The sequence below is a fragment of the Stegodyphus dumicola genome, chromosome 11 (assembly GCF_044657685.1).
Source record: "Stegodyphus dumicola isolate Sdum_Otavi_A_Nest chromosome 11, ASM4465768v1".
NCBI classification, from domain to species: domain Eukaryota; kingdom Metazoa; phylum Arthropoda; class Arachnida; order Araneae; family Eresidae; genus Stegodyphus; species Stegodyphus dumicola.
This window is the reverse complement of record NC_140778.1, coordinates 118,627,375-118,639,578: the sequence shown is the minus strand read 5'-3', so window position 1 is coordinate 118,639,578 and position 12,204 is coordinate 118,627,375. Positions and strand designations below refer to the sequence as shown.

The following is a 12,204-nucleotide window of genomic DNA, read 5'->3' as shown; positions in this document are numbered from 1 at the left end:
CTAAACCAAAACCTCCTCTTCGTCAGCCTGGACAGTAGATAATTGGGCACTTTTAGCTTCAGCTCCCTTGCAGTGAAGTTGCTATTTCGCTCCGCTTGCTTTGTCATGATGCTAACTCCACCATTACCTAAAATGTGGTAGTCTCTGTATAAAATTGTGGGGTGCGTATTGCGCCCATGATCATGTGCGATGGAAGAGATGATTTTGACAACTAGTTCGTATCCACCAAAAAAAGTTACATTCAATTCGGCTACGTCTGTCTACAAGTATTTCCTTTGAGAGTCATTTTTCTTAGTATGAAATAAAACTATATATAAAATAATAATAACTATATTATGCAGAAAAACATCGTAATCATGTTGCAGTTTACTCCAAGTCAGCTTATTATGTATAGATATACGATTTCGTTTTATTAAAAACCCAGAACATTCCACATGTGCCACAGATAATCACATGGGGCTTATACAAAAAATATGTATTGTTAAGAAGGAAAACTTCGCAGCAGCAGGAGTGGCTCCCTTCGAATGAAAAGGGAAACAGCTGCGCATGCGTGAAATATCTGTCGCCAAAAAGCGCCAAAGCTCGAAGCTGATGTCGAAGTTCGAACAGGTTCGATGCTCACATTTATCAAATGTTTAAAGCTGTGTGACTTCATTTTTCCCTCCATATTGGTGGATATAAAATCAGACATCAAACTGCAAGACACCATCAAACAGACATCAAACTGGATAATGCAAGTTCAACAGCCAGCCAGTGAAAGTGAAACTTCACCTAATTTTCTTATTCATCTTAACCGAGCTCCTCAATTTCCTGTACATTCGCGGAAGAGAAAAATCTCGGTAAGGTCCCGTACATCACAGAGGGGGAATTTCTCGCCAACAGATTCCATCGCCAAATCCCTTTTCGAATTTTCCTTCTTCTTTCTAGCGGCGTAGAAGACAAACTGATTTACATTACGTCTACGGAGCCTTTCCTTCTTTACATAGACGTTCTTTGGCTTATAGTAGTAAATAAGATACAATACAGAAAACTAAACAGTAATTAATAATTGAAAAACTTATGACGGATTACAATAATTTACAATGAATATACAAAAGTATTCAAAGGCACCTCTGTCGGAAATAAACTGATGAAAAGCAAGCGGAAAGTTAATGGTAATACTTTTAGTGCTAGTTTTAATAGCTTTCTTTCACTGCGAAATTTGGAGCACGGAAGAATCATATAAGCAACATTCTCCTTTCTACAGACGCTGTAATCACAAAAAGTCTCTAGACCCAACTTAAAATCTGCTCAGATAAATTTTAAGTTTTCATATCCCGTAAGAAACAGCATCATTTTATAACTCGTAAAAAATAATTGACTTGTTAATCTCATATCGATGGTAGGGAAAATCTCTTATTTAAAGTTCCCTTTACTTGAACTAATGTATTCATGGTTCTACGACTCCACAACATTTCCACACAACTCATTCATAATCTTCTTAAAAAGGATTAGGGATATTGACAAAATGTCAACCTCGCGCTTTTGCAAGCAAATCGGCCAGGTAATTCTAAACAGCAGAGTATGTCCAAGAATTGTTTTTTTATTTTTTAGGTTGAATTGTTTGGCTGAGCTAAATTTCCCAGTCTTTAGTTAATAATCACTGCTGTTAAGGAAATAAAGTGTTTTTATATTATTAAAAATTTTCCATCTTCTTATGCACGCTGCAGGCGAGTTAATACTGTCTGCCCAACAATGACATCGCTTGCAGACGCCATTTTTAATATAATCTTCTTGGTTTCCTACTTAACGGCGTAATAAATTAGTCTTAATCTTTTTAAAAAATTTCATTTTATATGAAATGAAAGCTTAAAGCTACTATATATTTCTTTGCAAACAGCAAAATAACTACAGTACTAAATCATAAATACTACAGTTCTAAATACTAAATCATAAATGATTTCAGGTGCGATGAGAATCACAAAGGTATTTCCTGCGATGTCCAAGTGGATAAAATTACAGGTGTGTATGCCTTGAGTACAGGTAAAATATTTTTTCTATCCTGTATGTGTGCACTTAAGGAAAGCATATCTTTCGTATGACAGAGCGTTTTCTTTATTCCGTAAGAAAATTCAGAATTTATAAATAATTAAAAAAAACAAGATTTAAAAGCATTTATGCCCTTATAGATCTAACAATCATTCACTGAAGAATAACCATTGAATGTAATACAATTTATTTTGGTTAAGAATACACCTTTTTCTCCAAAGAAGGATGTAAGTAAGTAAAATGAAATTCTGGAAAAATGCAATATTAAGTCGTGATAATTTTTTTAATATGTTGTAGTACTTAGTAAAAGAGAAGCAAAATCTAACATTGTGACTCGTGAATAAGTCTTCAAACATAAATATGACAGAGAAAGTGAAATAATAAATAATAACTGCTTTTGCTTAATAATGAATTATAGTACCGAGGCAATGAATTTTGAATAGTAAATAATGTAGTTCTAATTAAATTTGTAGCAACCAGCTGCAGAATATAAACGCAGCTGAGCTCTCAAAAAGAGTCTCAGTCATTGCTTTATTATTCATACATACAAGGACTAATTAAAGGCAAGAATGTGTTTTTCTCTAAAACAAAACTACATTTCTTCGCTCCAATGCACTTAATTAAAATTAATTTTAAAAGAAACTATATTTTCTTGCTCAATCAAGCTATTACTTATACAGAATTAAGCTATTATATTTTCTTGTTATGTATCACTTCATCGAAATAAGAGTCGAAATAATCCTTAATTAAATTTTGCCCTAATATTAATTACGCTGTTCCGGTTCACGTCACTTCATTCATTTCTTCTGTGCAGAATATGTTAAAGCCTGGTAACAACTATATCCCATTATTGGAAATTGCAGATTCACGGTCTAACTTTTAGTTATTGGAACATCAGTAAATCTTTTGAAATAAATAGAAAAGTTTTGTCGCGTTGAGTTCCACAGAATTTTACAATTGAAAAATCATCGACAACAAGGATTGATATATATTACTCTCTTCAGAGGAAACGAAGTCGAGGATGTCCGAAAAACAGGAGGTTTTTCAAAAACGATTTCGGAAGATGAGAAAGTGTGGTTTAATTTTAACATCCTATCAATAGACAAGCGGATAAAATCATTGAAAACCTATGGTTTGGTTAAATTGGGTTATATGCAGATGGCAAAGCCACGCGGGATATCAACCTAATATGAAGGAGGCTTTCGTGTACGTCGTTCTAAAGAAAACTGTCCCGTATTTACGTTATATGTGGGAAAAGCGATAGAAAGCAAACACCCAGCCAGCCCGTTTGTCTGGGCATGAAAACAAACCAGGTCGAACCTTCAGTATTCAGCCGTCTTAAGTACTCGACCAGTCGTGGGGCCTTTATGGTATGAATCACATTCAAAGCTCGAAGAAAGATTTTTCTGTTTGGGTGTTTTCATTTGTTTGGGTTTTTTTTTTTTTTTTTTTTTTTTTTTTTTTTTTTTTTTTTTTTTTCATTTTGGGTGTTTTCATGTTTCGATGTTTTTTAATCTTCAGACCGTCTTCCTGGAGGCTCTTTCTCAAAACTGGTGTAGAACTACGCAGTTAGTGTAGTACAGGTGTCGAATACACCTGTACTACACTAACTGTGTAATTCCACTCCACTTACGTCACACCGTCCTCCGGGATGCTCTTCCTCAAAATTGGGGCGGAAATACACAGTTAGTGCAGCAGGACTTAGTACAAGTATATACTTTCGAAGAAAGGTATTGTTTTGTTTGTGTTTAAGGAAATCAATTACAGTTCCTTGCTTCCAGGTACCAGGGAAGAGAGAGAATTTTATTACTGCCTTAATGATTTTTGCGATGCAGGTGACAGCGTTAATAAGGCATGACAGCGTTTAAGAGCTTTATTGGGGATGTTGTCTTGTGAGACACTCTTCCTTGACATAGAAGCTTTGACTCCAAAAGTTAGTTATGTGTAGCAGTTAGCTAGCTTACCACAATCGCCTGTATAACTACAGATATTCTGGCCTAGTTTCTACCTATACAACGTAATTGTTGGCGTTTCCGTTCGAAAGTCCTCCATAAAAATATCCGTTTTCTTAGGCAATGTATCCTTGCGTGTTTGATCATAATCCTTAAGTCAATCCAATTATTTTGAATAGTTAGAAGTGTTAATCTTTTGCAATCAGTTAAATTATTTTATAATGGCTTTAACAATTAAGCGACTTGCGCTGATCAACGGACTCCATGGGAATTTTCAGCAGGATAATGTGAAACCACTTACTGCAAGAATTATTTGACAAAAAATTGATGAAAATTTTAATTGTTCCCTTTAAGTGTCCAGTTATTACCCATTCCTCCTATTACTTTCCCAGGTCATTGTAGCATTTTCATATTTTTATGAGCTTCCAGAAAAAACTGGACATCAAGAATATAATAAATGGATTTTTTGCTTTCCAAATAAGGTATTCTCAGTTGGGGATTGAAACTTTACGTGAAAGAAGGCATAGAAAAGGACCGCTGTTATATATATATTAAGAATTAAATTTATGCCCGTTTATATTCTTTTGAATTTGACTCTGTCTCAATGCTGTATTACGTTCTGATCAGCTCAATATAAACTTACCAGTGAGGGTATCCAATCTGTTATCACGAATACGTTAGTGATTTCACACTAAAATATCCGTTTTCTTATACATTTTCAACTCTTATCCATGATAACTATTAAATCATCTCACAATCGAAATTCTCAATTTTGCATTAAATGCTGAAATCTGTAACCTTTTTTGATAAACTTATTTTAGAGCTTTGTAGAGTGGATCTCTCAAATGCATACGCATACGATCTGAAAAGATAAAACTTGTATTTTGCTATAAATATTTTCATAATTGCTAATATAAAGTTCGGTAGAAAAATGCATAGACACTTTGACAGATAAAACTGCACAAATTTAATAAAAATATTACTGTATAAAGTTTCATTCGGACAGTTGGTTTCAAAGTTAAATTAGCTTTACTATATGTAGTATGGTATTCGCTTAACACAGGTGGGTACTATGGGGACTGTAATATATGACGTATGACAGTACATTAAATTTACTTTGGGAGATTTGAATGATGTCGTGTAGCACAGGAAATCGGTGATGATGGATAACCACCTCCTTTAAGAAATTACAGCTGCATGTGCAAGAGCAAGGCCCACCAGCGGCCGAGCGGTAAAAGCCGCCGAACACTGGTAGTTCAGTCAGGGGTTCGAGTTCCAGCGAACGGGCTGGCTGCACGGGCGTTTTCATGGTTTTCGCCATGTGTAACGAGTATACGAGCCAGTTTCCCTTAGAAAGTCGTCCACTACGGCATCCCTCCCTTTAGGCAGATAGCCCTCATGTTGCTTTGCCATAACTCACTAATCCACTAATCCCTTAAAAAGACCTCCGAGGGGCATTCCTCCCTTTCTGTGTAGTGCGTAAGGGTGGAGCTCGTAATAAGAAAAAAATATCTGCCGCGGACACACTAGACAATGTAATTAAAGCAACAACCCGCCATTGTACTATGTTTCTAGCTGTTAAAGGCCATTACTCTGACAGTTTGAGCACTCTAAGTATCTATCCAGTTCAGGTGCAAGAAAATTGCATTAAACCTATTTTAACAGATCATGTGCATATTAGCCTATAATATTAGTAATATATTTATTTCATGACTTTTAAGCTTAATGTACAAAATATTATATAGAATTATATATTTTAGTATGCAATGATTATACTTTTACAGAGAAAACGACATGCCAGATTAAAATTTTCCTCCGCAATTACTTCGGAGGGATTGGACAGATATCGGGCTCTTGCATGCTGTGGCGCCAAAGCTACAAGGAGAGAATATTATTTACCATTGAAATTAGAGTAACTTGTTGATATTTGCACTGTACTTATTTATTGTTCACGTTGTGGATGCCTTTTGTAACCACCTATCCATAACTCTGTAAATATGTAACTGAAGTTGTTCTTCTCACCCGCCTTGCACCCTTCTTCCATCACTGCACTATCGTCTCGTCCAGCATTTGTTTGCACTGGCCCCCCCAGCACTCGTCTTAAGCACAATATGTACATATGAGTGTATGATGTTGATCAAGTTATTTCCGTCAGCGGAGTTACCTGGCCGATATGCGAACTGCCCCAGTGGACCGGCTGCCTCGCTGTCGGTGGAAAGAAAGAAAGTATACTAGCTGCGAGGTTGCAGTAGTGTTTTAAAAGACGAAAACATACATGTTTAGGGCACTGCCACATATAAAAAACAATTATTTTCGACAAATAACGAAATATAAATTTAATGCTGTTCTAAGAAATTTGAAACCAATACCGATTAGGATTATTTAAATATGGCAAAGCACAATAGGGCTATCTGTCTAAAGAAGGGATGCCTTCGTCGAGGACTTTCTAAGGGATACTGGCTCGTATACACGTTACACATGGGGAAAACCACGAAACCGCCCATGCAGCCAGCCCGTTCGCGGGATTCGAACCTCGGACTGAACTACCAGTGTTCAGCGTTTTTACTGCTTGGCCGCTAGTAGGCCTTGAAACCAGTACGAAAACAATTGCCCGGGATATTTAATTTCAAAACTTCCAATTTATGATGTCATTTTTAAGTTGCCTTGATGAATCGGTTAATTAAGCTAGAATAATTTGTGGATACAAGCTTAAATGAAGTTAAGTAAAAAATGTGTATAATTTGTCAGGTTGTATAAGGAACTACTATGGTTTTTCACATCAAGTTTTTTTTATCTCTTCCGGAAAATTTTCTCTTCGCTTCATAAACTAGCAAAAGATACTGAATTCATACGGTTTATTAGATAATAGATTTGCGTATCGTTCATTCAGTTATCCTCCTCTTATTTTCTAAATGTTGTTTTTAGACTATGAAATATGGTGACTTATTACAAATACACTTATTCAATGTGTGGAACACGTGTAATAACCGCTGTTAAACATTTTATAGTTCAAACTGAAGTTCAACTGTTTCATGCATTTACTAACGCTACCAATTTTTGACCCACAGAAAACAGGAAAGAAATCACTGCAGTTCTCATTCTTCAAGGAGCTGTGCTAATTGTAACAATGGCTGTGTTAATAAGTTTTTGCTATGTATACTGCAGAAAGTAAGTGCACACTTTCCAAAATTTTTCCATCCGTTATTGAATTACTGTCCGTTTTAGTGTGGTTTTTAAAACGATGTAAGTTAACTTTTTTCGAAACTAGAAGAATTTTATACAAATGATGTATAATCAAATCCATGTGTAGAGACCCGATTTATAACAAATCCCGATAATAGCGAATGGACCTATAAGTTCTGTCAAATTTTTTACACGCTTAAAGTTATCTTGCATGACTATAGCAAACCCCCAAAGGTATAACGAACTCCAAACGGATATAACAAACTTTACAGATATATTCGATTGAAATATGTGTGTTTAGCCGAATGGGCTATTAGCCTTAAAAAGAGATTTTGCGCTGTTCCAGATTTTCATCGCGACGAGGGCATTGCTTATTTTTCACCTCTCTTTCTTCACAATAATCTTATGACTCTGCAATTGACGCCCGAATTAAAAGTATAATGGGCGATAACTCTCCACCACCGGAATTTGGCAACTGGGTTCCATGATCCGCAGTCGCATTTTTAAAGGGGTGGTACGTAAGGTTATTTTCTCTATTCTTTCAACATGCTTTCGTGGTGTAACTGGCAGCCCACTCCACGTGTATTCGAGAGATCCAAGGTTTGAGTCACGGCGAGAGTAAGGGACATTTTTCACGTCTCCTGGTTCAAAATAACCCAATGACACCACAAGGAGAAATTTCTCACACTTTCTGGCCTAATTCCCTACAAACTGTATGGCTAAATACATGTTGTGGCAAAAATTATTAATACAGCTTTAAAATAAACATTATTCATTAACGGACAAAGGTAACCATTGTTCCAATAATACATAATAGATGTAATCAAATCGACACGGAAGTATGGTTCATCCAAATCTGCAGCTGGCATATCATATACAAAATCAAGGCTCGGTAACTTCTACGCATGAAGAAAGTTTGGATACGAGTAAAATATTAAGAAAGGTCGAGAATAAGGATGTTGAAAAACAGTTGCTGGAACTATTCTCCATTTTAAAGAGGCCGTAATTTGCCCATATTTGGTCAAATGTTTCAGATAAAGCTGGAGGGGTGGAGTCTTCTCTTTTTTTACAAAATGTTAAGAAATGTTTCCTACAAACGGCATCATACAAGAAGAAGATTATAAACTGGTTTTGTACACAGAAATTAAATTCATAGATTCTCAGTTTCTTTGGAAGCATAAACTAAAGGCTCAATCTGAGAACAAGGGACTTATTAATATCTTCAGTAAGTAGGAAGAGGCTTACAAAGGCTATAAAAGAAACGTTTATCAGATAATTAAACTTGTGCCAGCCTGTATTTATAGCATAACTTAAAATTAAAGAAGTAAAAGCTAAGTTAAAGTTGCTGTGCAAGTTGGTTCAAACCTAATGCTGAGAATAATGCAACGCCGCAGACAGACTGCTATTGAATAATTTCGACGACTATCGTGGTCTTTAGTAGGTAGAACACGCTCTGACTAAACAAGCCGAAAACCTTTAAATGCTATTTCTTTATACCTCACTTGTACGCACGAAAACTAAAATTTACATTTTTGCAGGGAAAAAGAAAATGAAAAAGGCATTAAAGCTAATTAACATAAACTGGTTAGAAATAGGGGGAAAAAATCTTACAAGTTAGGAATAAATTCCTTAATAGATTTTGCTATTAGTTTATCGTACTTTATTTTACATTTTTATTAACAAATTAATTATTCATTTTAGGAAGAGATGTACAACTGGAGAGAAGGATCAGAACCATTAGACTAATTGCATTTATGGCATTTACGCTGATAAAATATCATGTAGAATTATTAACCTACAGTGAATATAGAAAAGATTGAGCAGCAAGCTTCATAATTGGGCATAATAATAACTGAAGTTAAACATCAATATGATTTGCAGCAAGCTTCATAATTGGGCATAATAATAACTGAAGTTAAACATCAATATGATTTCTTTTAAATTAGATTAATTATTCTCTTCGTCGGACAGATGTGAAAATATTAATCATATTTTCATTAGTTTGTGATTCATCAGTCACGTTATACACTTTTTAGTGATATAATCCATTTTTGGTCTCCTATAGGGTATAGCAAAGCATATTTTCCGTCCCTCTAAGTTCTTTATAGTGGTATTCAATTGCATTTGGTAATACCTACAACTGTGCTATGTCTTGTAAATGATATGCTAACTTTCTATATTATGCTATTTCTATATTATACATTACTAACTTTCTATATTATTATTTTTATTATTCGAATAAAACTGGGAAATCAAAGCAAGAGTTACTAATAAATGTACGGAATTTAAATACATTCAGTATGTAACAAGAACTGATCGCTAAACGTTCTTTCTTCTTCTTTTGTTTATTTATTTATTTATTTATTTTTTAATTTCACGGGCAATTGTTTGCTTATAAACTTGGATGTAATTTTGCTCTCTCTCTCTCTCTCTCTCAAAAAAAAAAAAAAAAAAAAAAAAAAAAAAAAAAAAAAAAACCTGGTAATTCTTGTTTCATACTAACACAAATAACTGTCATATATAACAGCATTTTAATTAGATTCGTAAACAGTTTTTAAGAAAGAGTTGAAAACGTAAAGGTTATCAGCTTAAAATGTGTTGCTTCAAGTAGCGCCGTCAATTCCTATTGATTTATTAAAAAAAAAAGTTGTTTTACAAGCTTCTTAAATTTACAGTTCATATTTTACAAATAGAAAATCAGAACAAAATCTGTTAAAACTACATTAGCAAATGATTACGTTCACTAGTATTATTAACATGAAATGTATGCAAATGTAAGTAAATGTAAGTACTTTTGGAGCATAATACGATGCTCCAAAAATAAATGTAAGTACAAACACCTAATAAATATGATTCTTAAATATGCTATCTACGATTTCGACGTCAGGAACTGTCATACAGGATGCATATCATTTTTTGTGTTTATTTCTGTTATTCTATCTCAGCACTTGCTGACATTATGTTTTCAAATAATTGTTATTTTGTTCAATAACCCTAACTCTTTCACATCGGTAGAGAAAAAAAGTCTGTTCTTCTGAAACTCCAGTATATGTGAATTTTTGTTGGAAATGATTTCTTTCTTTCTTTACTCCATACCAAATAGAATTCTACAGAGTTAAAAATAACCTCCCTAAGAGAAGCGACTACTTATCTCTTCAGAATCTTTGTACCGTTGTACACAACTGTGTGCAGATTTGCCTTAGGACAGAATTTGCAGCTTCAAACATCAAACGCAAAGCGGTGAAATTAAATAAAGCGAGAGGGAAGGTGCATTCAAATAAGGAAGCTACTTTTAGTCGCTTGAAAAGAATGATTGGAATCACATTTAACAACTCCCTAAACCAATAACCCTCATGCAATAACGTGATGAATAAAAGTACCAGGTAGTACCAGGTAAAAAGTACCAGATAAAATGAAAGTACAGATAGAAATACAGGTGTTCTGGCGACGTACCAACGAAGGAATTCACGAGCGTTTTGAAAAAGTTATTTCCTCACGTACTTTATCTATGTGTTCAAAGTTACCCATCTAATGAAAAATATTTTGTGGATATTTATATTAATATTGGACTTATTTATGTTAATGTAGTTTTTATATATTTTCTATTTAAAGTTGCAGGAAAGGCATGAATAAGAAGATAATGAAAATTGATACAGTTTCTTGAAAATCACTTTAAAAGAAATCCGGAAATAACAGAAATGAACATGACACATTATATTTACAAGATGCTCTTCATATGACTGAACATGCTAATTATTATGGTATAAAAATGTGATGTTTACTTGATTTGCATAATATTTGATTTAATGTAATAAACTTTACCTGCAAGTCAGAAGTTCTAATAAAATCCATTGCCTTTATCATATAACGCTCTCAATATTTATTTTGTTGCTATAGTATTAGAAGGAATCTTGGATTTATATTTATGTTAACGCAATCAACATTGATATTTTTTACTTCCTTGTACGAAGTAAAAAGGAAGTATCGTAATCGCGAAAACTTTCAGGCAGCATATTTTAACGAAAATATCCATTTTGACCGCTATCGAATGCAATTGAACGATGATTTTGCGTGACATCTGTACGTAAGGACAGAATAAAAGACTCTTTTCCTCCAAAAAAATTATAAAAGTGCTTTAAAATGAATTCTGAAGATAATTTTTCGTGGCGTCTGTACGAACGTATGTACGTACGTATCTCGCCTAACTCAAAAACGCGTAGCCTCAGAACGTTGAAATTTTGCATATGGGACTGCTATAACATGCAGATGTGCACCTCGTATTTTGGTAGCAATCGGCGGCACCAAACGTATATAAATATATTTATATATATATCCACTCTGTTACCCGGCTCAGTGATCTCAGTTTCGTTACTCTTATATGTTTGTAAATTGTACATTCTTTGCTTTAAAAAGGATTGAATTATGTTGTTCTTATCTTCCGGTTAAGGTTTTCATGCCTTTAGTAAATCTGTAGGCAATATTTTTAGAATTATCAACAATTTTAAAGTTGTTTAAGTGCCGTTAAGCCTAATAATTTTTTTGATGGCGGCCATTGCTTGTTTACATTTGAAACAGCAAAATAGTGGAGTTGTTGCCAATCTAGAGAAACTTAGTGCCGCAATAACAAAGATAACGCGTCCATTTATTAGATATTATTACGATTAGATAATTCTTTAAATGATATAAATTTTGTGCATTCTGAGTTATAATATGAACGAAATATAATACTGTTAAATGAACCAGAGTGTCGCTATGGTAAACAAACAGAGTAAATTTTAAATAATGCATTTATTCTATTGTGGTTTATGTGCTGTCGACAAAGTAGATTTAATTCAATCCAATAAGTTTAAATGAAATGCAAGAAAAATGAGTATAATTTAATATTCCGTACAAGGAAGTCATGTGGTGCACACATCAGATTTTTTTATTATTAAAGGTTTAACTCTATTAAAAATGAGTTAAATAATCTATGTATTTAAAAAATAAATTTCATCAGGAATACTAGTGCTACTCTGGTAGACTGGCGCACGGGTATTTAGCG

General features: G+C 34.0%; 1 protein-coding gene across 1 annotated transcript in view; it reads left to right on the top strand.

The window, feature by feature from the left end:
- The window catches only part of LOC118189391 (uncharacterized), a 307,097-nt gene extending 296,066 nt beyond the window's left edge, over positions 1-11,031 (top strand). Inside the window, exons 54-56 of the mRNA XM_085826350.1 lie at positions 1,946-2,001; positions 7,049-7,148; positions 10,776-11,031. Of these exons, the coding sequence (XP_085682476.1) occupies positions 1,946-2,001; positions 7,049-7,148; positions 10,776-10,827 (208 nt within the window). The 3' untranslated portion in view covers positions 10,828-11,031. The remainder of the gene's footprint in view (positions 1-1,945; positions 2,002-7,048; positions 7,149-10,775) is intronic.
- The last annotated feature ends 1,173 nt before the right edge of the window (positions 11,032-12,204 follow it).